This window comes from Cavia porcellus, unplaced genomic scaffold, assembly GCF_034190915.1.
Source record: "Cavia porcellus strain 051 isolate PalLab524CR breed Dunkin Hartley unplaced genomic scaffold, mCavPor4.1 scaffold_3, whole genome shotgun sequence".
Taxonomy (NCBI): domain Eukaryota; kingdom Metazoa; phylum Chordata; class Mammalia; order Rodentia; family Caviidae; genus Cavia; species Cavia porcellus.
The window spans coordinates 11,808,553-11,829,609 of record NW_026947486.1 but is presented as its reverse complement, the minus strand read 5'-3'; the positions used below and the strand labels follow the sequence as shown (position 1 = coordinate 11,829,609).

The following is a 21,057-nucleotide window of genomic DNA, read 5'->3' as shown; positions in this document are numbered from 1 at the left end:
CTTCATGACTCTTGGCATATTTTACTTCCTCTGGTGCCCATGTTAATGGCAGCCCATCTGTCTCAGAGCAGTACTTCCTTTTGTATTATCTCAACACCATTAAACCAGCATTTCTTCTTTGTTGTTTTTTGTATCTTTTTATTCTATTCTCTCCTGGGTCATCTTCAGTTACACTGAACCATCTCTGCTTGGGACTGTCCACGATGTCTCAGAAGATACCAATTACTAGTCTTATTAGTCCTCTGTTTTAAGATTCTATATGGCAGCTGGGCATGTTAGCTCACACCTATAATCCCAGCACTCGGGAGGCTGAGGCAGGAGGATCGGAGCCAGTTTGAGACCAGCCTGGTCTACAAAGTGAGCTCAAGGCCAGCCTGAACTGCATAGTGAGACCCTGTTTCAAAAAAGACAAAAAAAAAAAAAAGATTCTATGTGGAAGGAGAGGGGACCATCCTAAGCGTAGAGTTAGAGATCATGTAGGGGGAGGACAGTCTACATAAGGGGATACTTCAGCATAAAGATTCAACTCAGACTGCATAAGGATGATGTCCATAGGGTGGAATGAGGCTCAACATTGAGAGTCAGTCCTACATAGACAAAAAAGTGGTGGTGGTGATGACTCATTTCATATAAATCATCACACACACACGTTAGAAGGATAACGGAATCCAGGCTTTTTACTATCAGAAAAAGAGCTGTAAATACAGATAAAAATCTAGAATGACTCTAGGATTAACCTTGGAGGATCTGGTCTGAGCTTTTTTAAAAGTACTTCAACATATACACACACATAGTGTACATACATACATATATATACCAAGGTTCCTTGGAGAAATGGCTGACTGTAGGACTGGGGCATACAGGATACAAGTTGTCAGCCTAGAACATCTTCAGCCAACAAGTACAGACATATGTGCTTGGAGATTGATGAGAACATGTAAAAGTGACACAAATCAACCTGCAGAAGTAACTACTAAGAGATTATTTTATTACTTTTTGGAGGGATACTGGGGATCCAACTTACAACCTCATACTTGCCAAGCAGGCGCTGTGCCACTGAGCTGTATCCCCAGCCCCACTGAGATTAATTTTAGCAAAATAAATGATGGTAACTGATTGTACCTCTGCAAAATAATTATAAAGGAAAAAGTAATTTTATAGTGCAGAATTAAGTAAAACCTCAAGCGATCACGGAAATCCTAAGGAGATATGCATAAAACTAAAATCACGTACTACCTGACTGGATACACTAAAAAGAACAGAGCATCACTTGGGGTAGGGGGTTGGGGTTTCCAGGAATCAAACTCAGGACCTCATGCTTGCCAGGGAGGTGCTGTGCTTCTGAGCTAAACCCCTGGCCCCAGAGCATCACTTGTGTGGAGTCACATCTCAGATGAATAGCCTGCAACTAATCATGATAAAACAGACAAAAAATTACTTATATTGTAATCCCCAAAAATATTCGAGGTCATGAAAGTCAAAGACAGAAAGAGGAATTATTCCAAAAGAAAACTAAAGGGAGATGTCAAGTAAGTGTAATGTATGATTAACTTATTTAGAGTGTTTTTTTGTCTTTACAGACTGGCCCTGAACTCATTTTGTAGCCCAGGCTGGCCTCAAACTTGCAGCGAGCCTCCTGCCACAGACTCCGGTGCTGAGATTATTTACAGGTGTGTACCACCACACCTGGCCTTTGTTTAGCTTTTTGAAACAGGGTTTCATTGTATAGTTCAGGCTGGCCTTGAACTCACTATTGTAGCCCAGACTGGTCACAAATTCAGTGATCTTCCTGCCTCAGCTTCATGAAGTGCTGGGATTGTAAAGGTGCACCACTACACCTGGCAGTAATGTAGAATTTTGAACTTCAACTTTTCACTCTGCAGAAAGATTATCAGAGACCCTTAGACAGTGTCTGTCTATTAGATAGTAGTAGGGAGTTGACATTAACTTTAGTACAGCTGTAGTTCAGTTACATCGATAAATTTTCTTGTCTGTAACGAATACATAATGAAGCATTTGAAGGTACAGCAGGCTAGTAAATGTCATGCAAATAGATCCCAAAAAAGTAGTTTTATCTCCCCCCACAAAAAAATTTTTAAATGTAGACATTGTATAGGATTGAATGATTTTTCCCAATGAATGTTTTCCCATAAAAGCCCTGTTTAGTGCATAATTTCACAGAATGTTAAGTTTTAAAGCAACACACATTTAGTAGATCAAAAATATATGCTAGTGAAAAAAATATAGAAAAAAGGCTCACTTTAAGAAAGATCTAGATAATTTTACACTACAATATAAATGAGGGTAAAAGTCAAAGACAAGCTATAAAAATGTAAAGAAAATCACTGCAAAGTAAAGTTAGTGAGAAAAAGTAAATTAATAAGCAATTAGACCTAGCAGTTTCAACACAAAACTCAAAACATTTTAGAAGGACACAAAAGCAAAATGTAGACCAAAAAACTAACCCCTAGGGGCTGGGGATTTAGCTCAGTGGCATAAGCGCTTGCTTTGCAAGCGTGCAGTCATGAGTTCGATCCCTGGTACTGATAAAAAAAAAATCTACCCCCTAACTCTGAATACAAATCTCACAACTGAGGAAATCCAGCTCACTGAAAACCAACTGTTACAAAGGAGATCTAATTCCACTAAGACATATCATTGTGAACTTTCAAAACTGAAGGATAAAACCAAAACTTCCATAAACAAGTATCACAAGAGCTCTTTTGTCATTTATCAGCAACACCATTAGCTATGAAGAATAAATTTTCAACCTAGAATTCTATAGCCAAACTACAACTTAAATGTGAGGGTTTGGCTGTTTCAGGAAGCTATCTCTTAGAGTAACATACCTTCCACATAGGCCTACTACCTACGGGGAGGTATAGTTCAACAAAATAAAATAGCACCTCAAGAATACCCAAAACATTCACTAGTAAACACAGAGCTGATACAGAAAACTAATACAAAGTTCCCAAATGAGAGCTGTGTGGCAGACGAAAAACCACCAGCAGAGAGGAAGAGGCATAGTTCTAGGCTAACAATGGAGGTAATGAATTACAAAATGTACAAAATAATGGAAAATTACCCTTTTTTTTTTGTCTTTTTCATTTTTATCGGTACCGGGGATCGAACTCAAGACCGCCTGCTTGCAAGGCAGGTGCTTACGCCGCTGAGCTAAATCCCCAGCCAATAATGCAAAATTATTTTGAGACATTACTAGAAGGTATGTGGGAACAAGTAAAGATAGATATATACAAAAATCAAGAAAATAAAAAGGAGAAATGATTAAACCTAGGATAAAAATTATCACTAGAGAATTACTTTTCACATAGTCTTGAAAATGTAAACATTAAATATAGATTTAAGCAAGTATTAGGAGGATGTGGGGATGGGTATTTTCACCTACAAGTAGAAAAGCAGTATAGATTTAAAAGTGACAAATAGCTGTTCACAGATATAACTGTATGTACATATACAAGAATAAAGACTAAAGATGAAAGTGATTATTTCTAAAGAATAAAAAAAATTATATAGTTTACACACATGATCCAAATTACAGGACAGGCACAGGCATGTATTTTCAGTGAAGGGCCAAAAAGTAAGTATTTTAGGTTTGTGGACTATCACAACTACTGAGCTCTAGTTACAAGACAAAAGTTATACACAATAAATGATTAAGTGGCTACATACCAATAAAACTTCAATTACACACTAAAATTTAAATTTCTGTAATTTTCATGTGTCACAAAATAGTTTCCTCTGGATTTTATTTTTTCATTGCCACTTAATTTTCTTTGCCATCCTTACATGTTGGGTGTGGGTAGTATAGAAAACAAGTGCTGAGCTGGACTGGCCTATGGGCTACAGTTTTTCAATTGTTATTACATGGCTTATTTAAAACATTTGACAATATATTCCTTTATTGTGATCATGTAAAAATTCTTACCTGGTGGCATAAGTTTCATAAGTACTCGTGCTCCATCTCTAAGAGGTGGCATATTTAGGCTGCTACCCAAGTCTGCAACTTGCCAAAGGAAGGAGATATATCTGGGGTGCAGTGACATTATCTAGAATCCAAAATACGCAAAATTATTACTTGTAAATTACTGCAAAAAAGATCCCCCAAGTTCATGTCAATTTTCAAACTTTATGTTATTTCAACTCTCTGTAATAGTTGGTCTTCATCTTCTCACTTTTACAAATCCTTTATGACACAGATTCAGAGACACTTCCAATTACAATTACTTCTTTGTGACAACACTTTTACTATTGTACTAAACCATGGCCACTAAGTTCCCAATCCAACTAGCATAGGGGCTGAATCCTTTTGACAGTAGAGGTGTTTAGTGTTGTAGTCCTTAAAATTTTTCTAGGTAGGAATCAAAAAGGAGGAGGAAAAAAGAAAAAAGAAAGAGGCCAAGAAAATGATTCATAGATTCACTGGATACAAGCTATCTTACTGATAAATCTGAGAAAGATTTCAGATTATTTCCCAACATATGTAAGTTTTGTGAGACAGATCTGACTAGATAGTCTTGGCTGACCATGAACTTGTGATCATCCTGCTCCACCTCTGGAATGCTGAGATTATAGACATGTACCACTACACTCAATAACCTACATTAAATAGTGCTAAAGGAAGGATCCTTTCTATGATACAAACGAAAAAAGTGATACAAAAAAAATTAATATACTCAGTGCTATAAATTAAGCTCTAATTGATAAATTCTACATATACATAGCTACACTGTATCTATAAGGGAAGTAGTGTTTTAAATTTATAATCACCTTTCAAAGGAATCCATTCTGAAGATGATGTAATTATACTTGGTATTTTGAGTTAAGAGTATATGCTTAATTATGTAATTATACTTGGTATTTTGAGTCATTTAACTGCTAGCTCAAGGAAAAGAGAACCATAAATTACTTTTTTATTCTCAAAGATCTTAGCTTAATCCCTTGCATACAGATGTTCAAAACAGAATCTACTCACCACTCCGGGTAAACAGCTTTCCACTTCAGGATTAGGACCATCACTATAATGATTACCATGGTTTCCAGGAGATCCAGTTGAGGAATCAGAAGAGCTATCAGGGCTTGAAGGCATATTGGAGCTGATCTGCGTAAGTTTGGCTGTAATTAGCTGAAAATGACAGACTATGTTAGTATCAAAGTCAAGGGAAAAATACATGAAACAGAATTTAACACTTAATAAACATAACAAAAACCTCCTCCAAATTCTACACTTTTCATAGATACATTTTAGAAGTACTGTTTCACATAACCACTTAGGTGTGTCTATTAGCCACTCAAAAGCTCTAAATCCTTTACTGATATACTGTGGGTGTCGTGATGCCCTTTAGTGTTATAATCCAAACATTCTAACACATATCAAATAATCAGCACTTACTGAATAAATGAAATATAGTCTCAAGTTTGTTTCTGTTAAAAACTCTGGCAACTATAAATACTTACCGATTTATCTTTTAGGTTTAATTGTCCAATCAGCTTTCTATCATCTCCAGGATCTATCAGCTCTCCACCCACAAAGAGCTCAATTTTTGTATGGGCTACATTGGCTTTAATGCGATTAAGAATACATCGTCGAACTGAACCAATTGTATCATTGGTATGAGACCATACTTCCAAGTCATCTACCTGTCTGCCCTGGTTTGGAAATCGAACTATAAAAGAGAGGTGTTTACCGCGGAAAGCTCTGGTAGGGGGAAAAAGGAAAACATCAATTTAGCACTTTCAAATCTTGTTTCAAAGCTGGGAATTTAACACTGAGTATTTTTTTATTAGACAAAAGAAAATGAATTAAAGATACCCAATAGAATCCCGAAAATTAAAACTGCTCCTTTTAAAAACTGTATATAAACGTCAGGACAAAATGATCACATTCCGTTATTACTTTTGTGTCTAAGACTGCAAAAAAGTATCTATTAAGAAATTAAGCCCGAGACATCATTTCGCTAGTTTTTATGCAACACAAGCTGAACTCACTAGACTATTTGTAAATCTATTCTGAAAAAATTCTTCATATCAAAAATCACATCAAAATTATATTGATGATAACACAGTAAGTTTTTGCAGGTAAGATACAAAATATAGATCACGAGGAGCAATTTTATATAATTTCGTTAACAAACAAACCTTTTTTTAAAACTCCCTAACTGATGGCATTTTGTATAAACATTTCTAAACTATAAATATCATTCAAATATTCAAGAATAAAACATTCAGAGAAATGCTGTAAGACCATCTGAAAATATTTCTTGCTGTTTGCTGTATTGTATGTAGTTATCTGTCAAAGCAGCTTTTAAGAGTACCTTTCAACTACAGTACTGAGTATGCAATTATTAACAAGGTGAATGAATGGCATCAAAATTACACTTCAACTGCAAAGTATCACTGTGACACAATCAGCAATGTCAATGGAAAACTATAAAAAGCAGAGAAAATTGGACTTAATGAGAATGACTTGCCAAAAAACGTACAATTTTAATCAGATCCTGGAAGAAATGTCAATTATTAGGATTCTGTAAGATACAAATAATGTTTTTGATGGGTAAGATATGATATTTTCAAATAAGAATGATTTCTTCCTCACTATCCTTTTATCTATACAGATCTATCATTTTATTTATTTATTTAATTTTTGGTACTGGGAACTGAACTCAGGATTGCCAGGCAGGTGCTGTGCCATTGAGCTATATCCCTGACCCCAGACCCATCATTTTAAAACAAAACCAAATGTTTATAAAATACTAAATGATTAACAACTTGTGCCAGCTGATGAGTCATTCACAAACCTTGACATAGGTAGAATGGTTCTTTCTTCATGATAATCACTGTCACATTCATTTATATATTCTCTTAAAACAGTTAATACTCGAACCATTCGAACAGCTTCCTGTCTTGCACAATTAATACTGTCTTTGTCACCATCCAAAACACACAATGTGTCATAAGAGGCTTTCAAACGATCAAAGCAAGACTGAATGAAGTCTTCGTGGATCACCACCTAAATGGACCAAATGAAGACAGATCAAGTTGTTTTGATATGCAAAAATGTGTAACATTAATCCTACCAGAAATGACAATGAGTAAATTAAAGATAGTTCTCAATTAGTAACAGTCATATTTAAGTACAGTCTATATTGATGAAATACATCATGTTATGTAAGTTTATAAGGATAAACTAGTCAGACTGGAAACCTTAAAAGATTAGGTGCTAGTATCAAAACATTCACAGTAGAATCTTTCGCCATTTCAAAATGTAATAATGTACTTTAAGCAAGATTCGCTTACGTGTTTTATGCAAATGACATATAAATATTTTATGTACTTTTTCCTTTTTTTTTTTTTTTAACCATACTAGGGGTTGAACTCATACTTTAGTGCTCTACTACTGACTACATCCCTAGCCCATTTGTTATCTTTTTTTATTTTTGAGACAGAGTCTTGCTAAATTGTCCAGATTGGCCTCAAAGTTGAGATCCTTTTGCCTCAGTCTCCCAACTATCTGGGATTACACGTGTAGGCCACTGCACTTGCCATGTTTGTTTTAATGTGCATTTATCCTCACCTGATTGACCTGCAGTCTTGGGCCAAGGTTCGTATATATCTCTTTAAGGAGATCGATAGCTCTGCTGGCAATATCATCATTACTCTGAATCACCACCTAGGTTCAAAAAGATTAAAGGGTTAATCCTTTCAAGAGATGCTTTAGTTAGGCATTTATATTCAACCAATATCCTTTAATTTTAATACACTATTCAAATGTATTGCAACATGACTTTCAAAATCAAAAGTAAAATTGAGAAAAGTGGAAAAGAATACAAAACATAAGTTTCCGAGAAAAGAAATTTAAGAATGAAAGACATTTTACCAAGGTTAACATATGCCTTAATCAGTACCTTTAACCTTCTATTTTAACATCTTGATAAACAAGTCATGAGGTGTTCAAGGAAGAAATCAAATTAGCTTGAAGCAAATAAGAGATTTTATAAAACACACCTTAGCATATAATGGACTATGCTCAGTTCCTACACCATGTTTATCACTCATCTAATTACCTTAGTGTTTTTCAAACTATATTCAGAATTCTAGGATTCAGAGGAAGTATTTTAGGGGCTAATCTCTGTAAGAGGCTTGGGTAGGGAAAGGTGTCAAAGCACTGGGACATGGAACAAAAGAAAAAGAAAATGCTTTCTTTATTCAACTACAACTATATACTGGACTAAATAATTTTTAAAAAGGGTTTCAACTATAGTAAGCCCCTGACTTACAAACATTCAAATTGCAAGCTTTTAAAGATACAAAACAGACATTGCATTATTATGAACATTCACAGTTGTGAACAAATTGTGGAAGTAGTTCAAGTGTCTGCTAGACATTGTCACAGTTGTACTGCTGTGTGCTTACTGTACAGTAGTACTGTGCTCAATCAGAGCCCTAGGATGTCTAGAAGCAAGAGGAAGAGAACAGTGGTGATGTGGAGGGGATTGCTACCAGCACAAAAGAATAACCACGGAAACAAAAGTGAGAACAATTGAGAGACTGGACTAAACAAAAAGATGATAGATGACATTCATTCTTATGACATGAATCATTCAATCATTGGCATAATTCTAAAGAATAAGGACAAGATCAGGGAACATGTGAGGTTTGCTGCACCAATGAAGTCAACAATAATATCCAAAATACACGGTAAAATGAGAGAGGAGATAGAGAAACTTCTCAGTGTGTGGATGCAGGTTCAGCATCAGTGTCTAGTCCCACTCAGCTTAATGATTATTTAAGAAAAAGCTAAAAGCCCGTTCAAAGACTTGAAAAAATAAGATGAACTGGGTGCGTCTTTTACTGCGAGCTATGGATGGTTTAACGACAAAAATTATTTATTTATAGTTGTACTGTACTATACCACCACTTTAAGGTAACTGTAAAAACAGCTTATACTATTTTTTGTGTGTGCAGTTTTTTTATGCTTTACAATATGCACTTGTGTCAAAGGTGTATAAAACTCACTTTGCTGGACTAACGAATCAGACTTAAGTTTCCCTGGAATGGAACTTGTTCATAAGTCAGGAACTTACTGCATTCAATTTGTACGTGTATGTGCGTGCTGGAGATTGAACTCTGGGCATCAGGTACAGCTAAGCACATGCTATCCCCAACTCCTATTGCTTTTAAAAACATTGAAAACCACTTATTTAAGAAGTTTTAAATACTCAAGATATTTCATTAAATGCCTTAAGTCTATCTATGGCTTTCAGAAAAACATTTCACAGAAACCTAGAAGTATAAGGTGCTGTGTAATATATCAAATTTATAAAGACAGGAACATTATATAAACTCTATAAGAGATGAATTTGCCTTAAATATACTTCCTCAGGTATTTATAAATATTCTAAGTTAAACAGTGCCAAAAAAGGATACTCTTATAATCACTTCTAAATAAAGTCTTCTATTTTAGCTTCAAATGGAGTAACAACCTACAATTTACACTGAAGGGAAGGAAATGAGAACTGCACTGAAAATTACACCCGGTGAATTAACTGGCATGGGGGAGTCATGGAAGAGCTGTGTGGTTTATATACTCACAAACATATCTGAACACATGGATTCTAATCCTAGACAACAGAAACAACAGCGGTAAAATGAGGGAGATTAAAAGAGAAAGAAATCTCTTGAATGACAAATGACTTAAGATAAAGATGAGCAATTATCACCCTCGACGCCCGAGTCAAGCATCAGAACAGAATACATATATACTTTACACGAAAAGTTGTAATTCCTTACTTGGTCAAATATATATTTAAGATAGAATGTTTAGAGTTCGTATTTTTGACTTACCCTCCAAAGATAGTCTAATCCTATCAACTCCAAATCATCCATCATGTAGGCTCTCCTTTTCGCTACTAGTTTTCCTTCTCGACAATTCACAGCTTTGAAGAATCGCTCAAAACATTTCATTCCATTTTCAGTTAATAGGGAAGGATCAAGCTGAAGCACATTACTTTCAAAGAAGTCCTTATTAATATCAGGATCTAAGTCTGGTTCATCCCCCATCAATTTGGAATACCATTTAAAACAGGCTTCGCGATCACAAAGGTAAACTGCATTCTCAGCTAAGCATTTCCATATTTGTTTTGCCTGAGGGGCACATAGCCACAGTTGGCCATCCTTCAATAAAAATCTTGGAAAAACATAAAAATGAGCAATTAGATTTACATAATTTTTATTCCAAAAGGCAATCTATTTGTATATGTATAAAACAACACATTTATCAAAATTATATTTTAATTCTAGATAAAAAGAGGTTAGTTCTTTCCAAAGAACCTATTTCTACAATTTTACTTGGTACCAAAATCACGTGAGATAATTCAACAACCCTATATTGGACATCCACCATGAGCCCTATAAAACTCAGCTAGGTGATTAGAAGTAAAACACAGTCCCTGAATTCAAACAGTTTAGTGTTTGAAACCAGACATTTTGAAACTAAGATTAATTAAGTAATTTGATTTTAACTATATTAAAAGATTTAGGGTTCCAGTTGTATGGCATTATCTGGATATGAGGTATTCAACTGCAACTTTCACGGGAAACTAATCTTTTATTGAAATTGCTTCAATTTTAACACTTTCTGATAATCTACTGTTCATCACTCAGTACCTGGTCACATTAAACACAGGAACTTACATATGACTTAACATGTAAGTTAAATTATGTTAATATCAACATATTAAACAGTTTAATTATGTTAATAATCAACAGAATGCTTATTATTCAAAGACGCTCTCAAGGATCTTTTTAGTTTTTTGACTGTAGGCTCTAACATTAAAATTTGACAGTAATGAAGGTGAATTCCACCATAACTTGTAACTGCAGTCTCTTCATTTTATTAGCTTTCTAACTGCCCTTGGCATTCACCCACTGCCCCTGCCCTGCCATATCTATGAATACACAAACAGTGAAGACCTCATTTTATTCCGAACAATCATGGTGCTACATTCCAGTTATAGTCCACGGTTCATATACTTTATCCTAGTAGGTTAGTTTCCATTTTAAAGTATTTTATCTAGCCTTGCCTGCCTCTAATTTACAGATAAACAGGTTCACTATAATAAAATGAAATGCTTTCACCGTTTTTCATTTTGTTTAAATTTAGCAACAAAAAACTTTCTTCGCGTGAAGATTCTATTTGAAAATGGGAGGCATAAAAGTAGAAGTGCTCCATTTGTTGGGAGGAGGTGTGAAATGGGAATGAAACTTTCTATTGCTTGATGAGAAATCTCTGAAAGAACCTACTCAGAACCCTAAAGCTCCAAGTCGGAATAATTATTGGTCTAACAGAAAGAGCACATATTTAAGTCAGACCTAACTGAGAAGTCCAATTCCATCACATACTGACTGTGTGATTTCAAACAAGCTACTCAAAGACATCTCAATCTTGTTTTCATACTGGTCAAATGGAACTAAACCTACTTTACTGTGTTGCTCAGAAATGTAAGTATGTAGTTTTTAACACAGGCTGAATATATAGCAGGCATTAAAGTTGTTATTTTGCCTTGAGGAAGTTGTTATAGGTCATAAAGATGAGTCAGTACTCATTGAGTAGGGGTTACAATAGGTTCTCTGATTCCAAACTTACATGTGGCCAAAAAAAAAAGGGCTTACAACCACTTTTCTGTTACAGTAAATTGAAGGGAACCAACATACGCCAATCAATAACAATGGCTCTCTACAGCAGTGATTCCACTCTAGGGAGGCAGCCACTTCTATTCAAGTGGTTGAAAAACAAAACACTACTTGATTTTAAATAAATGCTGCCTTTCTGAAAATTTGGTGGGTGGGTAGTTTTTCTCAAAACCATTATGTAATTATTCAAATTTCTCTACAAGCAATCAGATTTCAATAAAAATAAGGCCATAATTAACAAAGCCCGGGAGAATATCTTCTGGAACAGGTATCAAAATAATAAAAGTAATAGATTTGCTGAAGTGCTGATCAACCAATATTTGTTAGTACTCTTATGGCAAGAATAGACTCCTCTGCTACATATGGTTTTTGAATTCATAAGCTACCCGTCATCATCTAAACTTTTAACCACAAGGTAATTTTTACATCTTTAAATGTATTTGTTAAAACGAACATCTATGAGCACAATCAGGTTGGGACATTTCACATTGGTTTGAAGGAATAAACTTATTTTCCTCATCCTCATCAGAAATGATGTTATTAACACAACTTCATCTTGCCTTTGTCAGCTATTCTACCAGAAGAAAGTTAAAACTTAGCCAATAATTTTAAAGTATTTTTAAACAGGAAAACTTGTAATTCTAAGTAATGAATTTTATGTAAGGAAATAAAAGATGGAAGAGGATCACCTAACTAAGACCTAGCTATATAGCACATGCACTCTACGTTCCATTTTTATGTCTTACGAGCAATACTATTTAGGTAAAACAAACCTAAGGAAGTTAAGCCGTTCTTGCACTTCTTGAACATGACTATATCTACTTCCAAGCCTCACAGTTTGTGGATCATAGTCTTCATGGTCTGCAAATTAAGAAAAATCATGCATTATATACATAGATACCCACACCACTGCCAACTTCAAGCAACGAAACTGTCAAAATGTCATTAATCCTTTCTTATAAGGCACCCTGAAATCTAATAATGAAGTACTAATGAAAATGACGTTAAATGTGCTATCGAAAATAGTTCTTAAGAATAACCCTTTTAGCAATCTTCAAATACAATTAAACAATTTATGACTACAGCTTAAGATTGACCTTAATGGTCTGTAAATATAGATAACCAAGACAAAAAAAGGTTTTTGCTTCAGTTTCTGCTTGGTATACTAAAATATATTTGTGGAAAAATTACTCTGGTATAAAAAACTGTATTACTAATTTATACTTTAGGAAGTTAGATTAACAAAAGATATTACTCTGTATGACCAACTTACCATACAATTACAAAAAAAATTATCATCAACACCATGTTATAAACATCCTGAAATGTGCCATTTTTGTTTAGCATTGGTTACTGGTTTTTCTATGACAGATCCTGGACTTCACAGTATGTATACTATCATCAATGCGATTCTAATTGTGTGAGGCCTTTTGGAAATAATATAGTCTTGAAAGACAGCAAGTTTTTTCTGAACAAAATCTTAAATGTTATAAAGATTGGACACCTACAATGTTTGAAAAATAAAGTTTTATGTTTTAGTGAAGAACACAGGAACACATGTTTCCTGCTTACATAAATATTATTTGCCAAGTGTCTTAAACACATGTTAAGTGTGCTTAAGTCCTATTTTCTTATGAGTATTTTGTTAATTGTTTTAGATTCGAGTTCAGTTTTTATACATGGTGTAAAATGATATAAAGCACTTTTTCAACATGCACTGCCTATTTCATGAAAGTCCATTTCATAAGGGCTCATGATTTGAAGCACTACTTCGAGGTTTTTTTTAGGAAACTGGAAATTCTATTCTACGTAAAATTTTTCTTTTATATCACTATTTTTGAAGTATCTGATTAACCATTGGTGTTCATTGGGTAGGTACTTTTTTTTTTTTGAGATAGGGTCTCTATGCAGTTTGGGCAGGCCTTGAGCTCACTTTGTAGCCTAGGCTCGAACTCACAATGATCCTCCTGCCTCAGCCTCCTGAGTGCTGGGATTACAGGCGTGAGCCAGCAAGTTTGGCCAGGGCAGTATTAAAAGTATTGCATGGCTTTACTTGGCAAGTTTTTTGGGAAAACTTTCAATTTTAACAGTTTCAAACAAATTAAAAGCAGAAGAATTCCCGCATAACCTTTACACACATTCTCTAACGCTTTATATCTTGGCTCTACATGCTGCAACATATATAAATATACGTAATTTTTCTCAATTATTTGAGTGAATTGGACACATATCCCTTTATCCCTCAAAACTAGAATGAATACTGTATTTCCAAATAACAAAGAAACTAGCACTGATAAAAGACTTAACCCACGGTTTCTCAACTGCACATTGACATTTTGGGACAGTTATTTCTTTGCTATAGGGGACTGTCTTGTGTGCTGAATGATGGTTAGCAGCATTCTAAGCTTCTTCCTTGTAGTATCCTTGCCCTTACCCCAAGTTTAGACAATATAGCTTGAGACAGTATCAAATACCTACCCCATTGTTAGAGAACCAAGCATTAAATCAAGTCTACATTTCCATTTCATCTATTTTAATTTTCACAATAAAGTCCTTTTATGCTTTCTTTTCTCCAGGTTCAAAATTAAAGATACACTGTATTTGTTGTGTCTTTTCATTCTTTCATGTGGAGAATTTGGTTTTTTTTCTAGAGCCTTTTGAAAACTAGAAGCCCATTTTGTTAAACTGGGTCACTCTATTTGGGTATCTATGATGCTTCCTCATAGATTCAGGCTATAGCAGTCTGGCAACAAATACCACAATAGTGACACTATGTCTCTCTCAGTAACAATCACAATGCCAACATATAAGCAAAGTGGTTGTACCAGGTTTCTTCTCTGTAAAGTTACTTTTTGTACCTGCCAGTTTTAGCAACCAACCCGTTTCCATTTTTTCATTTAACTGCCAACACCCCAGACACAGGACAGAACTCTGGAAACACTCAATGAAAGATATATAATAATTAAACTATGAAGACCTTCATGTTAAATAAGAATGAAAAGGCCTTCTCATTACAGAGAAGCTTTTGGGCTGTTAAAAATCAACATGGCTGGCAGTTTTCATAACATCTTGAATTGTTAACAGTTAAATGAATAGGATGATTCATTTTTGACTTAGCTATCTAGGTGCCTGATATCCCACTGAAAATGGCAGAAGAAATAATAGACAAAATTAACTTCACTGTTTTTGAAAATAGGTGTGAAAAGGTGGTGAATCATGGCTGAGATTAACATAAATTGGTTCCTGTCAGCACTGTCTAGGGTCTGTTTGAGAGCTCATTATAAAGGTAAGTTCACCTACACACCTGTAATCTAAGCTACTCAGAAGGTTGAGGTAGGAGAGCTATAATTCAGAGCCAGCCTGGGCAACTTAGCAAGAGCTCTCAAAATATAACGGCTGAAGAAGCAGCTCAAATCTCCTCCTGTTCAATCCTCAGTACCACAAAAAGAAAAAAAAAGATAAAGAACCCTAAAGGTTTACTTGTTTTAAAAAAAACTCCTTAGTGAGCTATAACTCCATGATGGTACTGGGCCATCAAATCCAAGGCCACATACATGCTAGGCAAATGCTCTAGCACTGGGCTACATTCACAATCCTTTTGAAAAATTCTGAGATAGGATCTTACTGAGTTGCCTACTTGTCTTAGTTACTTTTTACTCGTCGCTGAGACAAAATACCTGAAGCCCAAAGTTGGGAAAGGAAAGGTTTATTTCTTACAGTTTTTGGAGGTTTCAGTCCACACTCAGTTGGCTCCAAGACAGGCAGGCATGGCTGGACCCTGCCGACAGCAAGCTCGAACCAGCAAAGAGAAAGACACACCTTCTTCCTGCCATTACATCACATCCTGGCTCCACCCCTATGTGGGTGGAGCACTGACACAATCAACCCAAGCACTAGACAACGAACGAATAACAGATGCACAATTCAAACTCTTGGGGGCTGGGGGACACAGACATAAATCATGACACTACTCCATCCTCAAACATACAATCCTTCAGCTTTAGTCTCCTAAATAATGGGATTACAGACATGAACCATCACAGGTGGCTTAAAACTCAGATTTCTCAGTAGAATGGGGTAATTATCATCACAGTCTACATTTACATTATTCAAAAAAAAAACTATATACAAAATCACTCTTTTCTATTATTCTCTACCCCTAGCCCTTTGTCTATTTGAGATCTTTTCATGTAAACGTAACCATTTAATTTGTGGTCTTTTATGAGTAGCATTTCCCACTTCAGCGTATATCCAAGGTTCATGCATGTTGCACCATATTGTGTTTTATCTTTGTAAATGATGAATAGTACTTCACTGTACAGACATACATATTTTGCTTATTCCTATCCTTCAACTAACAGACATTTGGGTTGCTTCCATTTTTTGGCATGATGAACAATGCTGCTATGAATATTCATGTACAAGTTGGTGCATCCATTTGTTTCCGTTTCACGAGCGTATGTAACTGGGGATGGGTCATATGGTAAATTGTTTAACATTTCTGAGGAACTGCTGATCCATTTAGCAAGGTGATTGCACCACTGTACAACTCCATAAGTAAAGTATAAAGCCTCTACTTTCTCTAAATCCTCGTAACACTTGCTGTCATCATGTTACCTCAGCAGGTGTCAAGGTGCACATCTTACTATGGTTTTCCTCTTATATTTCCCTAATGACTAATGATCCGAAGCATTTTTTTTCAAGTGGTTATTGGCCACCCAGAAAAATTACTATTCAGATTCTTTGCCCATTTCCTTAATTGGGTTTTAAAAAAATTTTTGTCAGTGAGTGATAAAGCTCTTTCTGGGCCCAAGCCTTTTATTAGACATGATTTGAAATCCTTTTTTCCTGTTCTTCAGTTGTTTTTTCACTCTTGATACTTCATTCATTTATAGCATAAGTTTTAAGTTGGATTCAGTCTAAGTTACCACCACTCCACCTTGGGTTTTCCCCCTAACCAAAAATCACACAGACTCCTGTCATCTTGTAAGAGCACAGTATTACATTTTAGTGTTAATTGCGTAAGATTCATTTTGAGTTCATTATTTACACATGGTGTGAGGTAGAAGCTCGTATGGTGTTCTTAAAGATGTAGACATTCAGCTGTTCCAGAAACATTTATGAAACCAATTCTTCATGTTCCACTGTATGTTCTCAGCGCCCTTATACTCAACTGACCATAAAAGGTTTATTTCTGATTATGCTACATTAATAGATACATCTATCATTATGCCAGCCTGTCTTATCAATATTGCTCTGTAGTTTTGAAATCATGACGTTAAGAGTCTGTCAACTGTGGTTTTTATCAAAATTGTTCTAGCTCTCTGAACACTTTCAATATCTTCATGAATTCAACTGGATCAGCTTTGCCAATTTATACAGGAAAATAAAGCAAGTTGGTATTTTTATAGAGATTATATTCAATATGCAGATCAACTTCAAGATTATGATCTGTTAAGTCTATTTTGTGCTGCTATAACAGAATACTTGAGATTGAGCAGTTTATACAGAACAGATTTATTCTCCTTAAAGTCCAAAATTGAAGGGCCTGCTTGCTGTGTGATACCATAGAGAGAGGTGGGAGAGCAAAAGAGGACTGATCTTTTATAATGAGCTTACTCTTAAAATAACCTCATTAGCTCAATGACACTAATATACATGGACTAATCACCAATTATTTGACCACATCTCCCAACGTTGTTGCTTGGGGACAGAGTTTCCAACACACAGACTTTGAGGAACATATTCAAACCATAGCATCATTATAACAGTGTTTTAAGTCTTCTATTCCATGGATACAGAATATCTTTGCATTTATATGGACCTTTAAGTTCCTTCAATGTTTTATAGTCATCAGTAACAAGCTTTTTCTTTTGTCTTTTTGAGACAGGGTCTCGATGTACAGTTTAGGTTGGCCTTGAGCTCACTTTGTATCCCTGGCTGGTCTCAAACTCACCCATTCTCTTTCCTTAGCTGAGTCCTGGGATTACAGGCGTGCACTGACACACCCGGCAATACTTTTTTTTTTTTTTTTGGTATCGGGGATCAAACTTACCACCTCATACTTGTCAGGTAGGTACTTGTGCCGCTGAGTCCCTGAGGGCAAGCTTTTTATTTCTTTGGTTCAAGTTAGTATTTTATGCTTTCTGATGCTACTATAATTGAAACATTACTTATAACTTTCTAATTCAGAAGCTTTTCATTCCTTTTTCTTATCTAGTTACCCTAACCTCATGTGGAATGTTAAGTATAATGGTTAGAACAGGTAACCCTGTCTCATTTCTTGTCCTAGACCTAGGAGACAGCAACTGTTATATAGTATGGTATCAGTTGCGGGTCAAGGTATCTTTGATTTGGTTGAGGAAATTCCCTTCTACTCCTGGTTTGTTCAATGTTTTTAAATGAAAGGATAGAAGATTTTGCTGAGATGATCATATACTTCTGTTAAGTTTCTACCATTTTGGGTAGTGGTGTATAGATGTGTTAGGTCTAGTTGGTTTAGTGTTAAAGTCTTCCATTTGTTTTCTAGAGATTGTGCCATTGATCTCACTTGGATTAAGCCTAACTACTGCCTTTAGGACTTCTTGTAAGGCAAGTCTGACAATAATGAATTTTCACCTCACTAGTCTTTACAATATAAGGGAACTAGAAAGAGCATTTTAACTATTCACCAAAATCTCCACTTCTTTTGGTAACACCCTGAGGTGTAGCATGCTCTGATCCAAGTGTCCCTATAAAGATTAAAGCTCAGCTCTTCACCTTATTGCTTCTCTCTCCCTCTGAGTCAAACACCTGTATTACTGTACAGGAGCCATGGGCAGAACAGCAGTCAGTTTCTCCCAAGATATCCCTGCCTTATGAGCAGGCATTCTCATGGGAGTAAAAAAGAAACCACTTGTTTTTTTTTTTTTTCTCAGACTATTTCCCCTGACAGGGAACCAGGGAACTTTTACATTTCGAGCAAACTGAGGTGGAGGGTAATCAGATCTCCAATGTTCTCAGACTGTAATGCCTGAAGTAAAGTTTCACCCTATTAGCAGGCACCAACTTGGGTTAAGAAGTGTCAGTCGTTTCGCCCGCATCTGCTTAGAATAGAGCTTGTGCAACACAGGACTGGGAAAGATAACAAATGCTGGTAGCAGCTGTTCCTAAAGTAAAACTGTAGCCCTAGACTAGCAGCTGTGGGGATACAGGGGTCTTCTTAGTCACACCTGCCCATAGTAAAGTTGCCACATCATAAAGCTGAATATGGAGAAGAGCAAGCTAGTGCTCAAGTACCCTAGGCTTGCTGGCTGTTCTTTTTTAAGATTTGCATCAGTATATATATTCATGTTATTCAGTGAGTTCAATTATTTTCATTATTTTGACCCAGTTTTGGCCAACAAAAGCCAACTCCTATACTGTTAATGACACGTCCACATGATTCCTTGAACACTTTCCCAAGTTTTGGGACTAAGATGTTGAAAGATAGCTTATACTTTCCTTCCAGGTCTGAAAACAGTCATTTCTCCAGACAGGCATACATAGTCTGTTTTTAAACCAGTAAGAACTCACACAGACTTAGTATTTCATGCCTGATATGTAGGAATGATCCAGATTACTTAGAAAGTGTAGGAAAGCCTATGCACCCCAAAAGAATACTGCTGGCTAATGCATTTATGAAGATAGCTACTTTTATGGAGAAAAGATTCTTAAAAACTGTCAGTGCTGGATATAAGAGAACTGAAAGATGTAATAGAAGGTGGAAGTCCTTAGAAAGCAGAGCAAACACAATCTATACTGAAGACAAGTCACTCAACTCTCTCCAGAATCAGGAAACATGGTAAATTAAACTTTCAGTAAGTGTTCAAGTGAGTGCAGTAACTACCATTTAGTTAAAACTTGACGAACAATTGAAAGATGGTTTATACTTTATTGCATCTGTTATGGTATATACCTACATGTCCCCCAACAACCTCAGGTGGTCATAAGAGGTTTTTCTGAGGTGGCTGGATATAGAGTGTATGATGCTGCAATTACCGTGCCCCATTCTGAGTCAGGTAGTACCACCCAAGCCTGGAAGGGATAAAAGGGAGAGGGGCAGGTTTCTGCTGCTGCTGCTTGCTGATTTGCAGTCTCCTGCCTGCTTGTCATACACTTTTTCTCCCCAGCAATGCCCCTCTGCCTTGGAGACTGATAATGGACTGAAACTTCTACAAACTGTTGGCCTTTCCTCCTTTAACTTTGGGTGTGGATATTTTGTCTCAGCAATGAGAAAAGTTACTAAGATAGTATCCATATGAAAAAAAAACTAGAGGGAGTCTTGGGAATCAAATTTGAGACCTTACACTTGCCACGCAGGCACTGTGCCACTGAGCTACATCCCTGGCCCATATGGAAAAATTTAAAGAATGATCAGTAAGCTTTAGCACATGAAAATGCAAATGTGAACATATGAGCAATTACTGGAGAAAATTTTAGTAAGTTCACTCCTAAGTAACATGGAATCAGCTGATCATGCTACTGAGAAAATGTTTTTTTCCCAAAACTAATGACACTAGAGATGAAATATGGGCAGAAAAAATGTACTACTGGTGAAATGGTTATCTGAAATTGAGACTATCAGTGAACTGTGCAAGTCTGATACTATCCTGCTGAATATTATGCCTCTTACCTAACAAGATTTACATAACAATTTCATTATGCAGAGGCAAAAAGCCATAATTTATTGCAGAATTGAAAATGTTACCACAGAAGTGATTTAATGTGGTCAAAAGTTTAGCAGAATTTTACTAGTTTGTTTATTTGGGGAGAAGGGAGGAACTCAGAATCAAACACACAAGTTTACGTCACTAGGCAGGCGCTTATGCTGCTGAGCTATAACCCTGGCCCCAGAATTTTAGTAGTTTAAAAAAACTATCCCTCTCACACTTAAGTATCTGTAGACTAATAAGAAGTAGAACAGTGTTAATAAATTAAAGCAAGTGGTGTATCAAGGTTATAAGAAATAGAAGGTATATAATGAGTACAGAGGAAAATATTATTAGGACTTACAAAAAAACCTTGCATACTGTATGCCAGGCACTATTTTAGCATAAATAGCTTCCCTAAGATCAAACACCTAAATATGTTTAAATCATGTTTCAAACCTAGGCAATCTGACTATGCAGATTCATCTCTCTTACTTTGTGGCAATACAGACAGTATAAGGAAGGAAAGCCGCATGTGGTGGTGCACCACCTGTAATGCAGCACATCGGGCAGGTCATGAGGATCCCAAGTTCAAGGCCAGCCTGAATTACACAGTGAAACCCTGTCTTAAAAAAGGAAGGGAAACTGAAAAATTAAATATTCCTGTGAGCATGAAATT

The 21,057-nt window shown here is 35.8% G+C and overlaps 1 protein-coding gene across 9 annotated transcripts in view; it reads right to left on the bottom strand.

The window, feature by feature from the left end:
* Window positions 1-21,057, bottom strand: part of Usp9x (ubiquitin specific peptidase 9 X-linked) — a 128,489-nt gene that overhangs the window by 49,728 nt on the left and 57,704 nt on the right. For all 9 annotated transcript variants that reach the window (XM_063245721.1, XM_063245720.1, XM_063245723.1 and 6 more), the window contains exons 15-21: window positions 12,483-12,570; window positions 9,862-10,204; window positions 7,592-7,687; window positions 6,816-7,027; window positions 5,476-5,716; window positions 4,994-5,143; window positions 3,947-4,067 (exon numbers count right to left, since the gene is read on the bottom strand). In XM_063245721.1, the coding sequence (XP_063101791.1) occupies window positions 3,947-4,067; window positions 4,994-5,143; window positions 5,476-5,716; window positions 6,816-7,027; window positions 7,592-7,687; window positions 9,862-10,204; window positions 12,483-12,570 (1,251 nt within the window). The remainder of the gene's footprint in view (window positions 1-3,946; window positions 4,068-4,993; window positions 5,144-5,475; window positions 5,717-6,815; window positions 7,028-7,591; window positions 7,688-9,861; window positions 10,205-12,482; window positions 12,571-21,057) is intronic.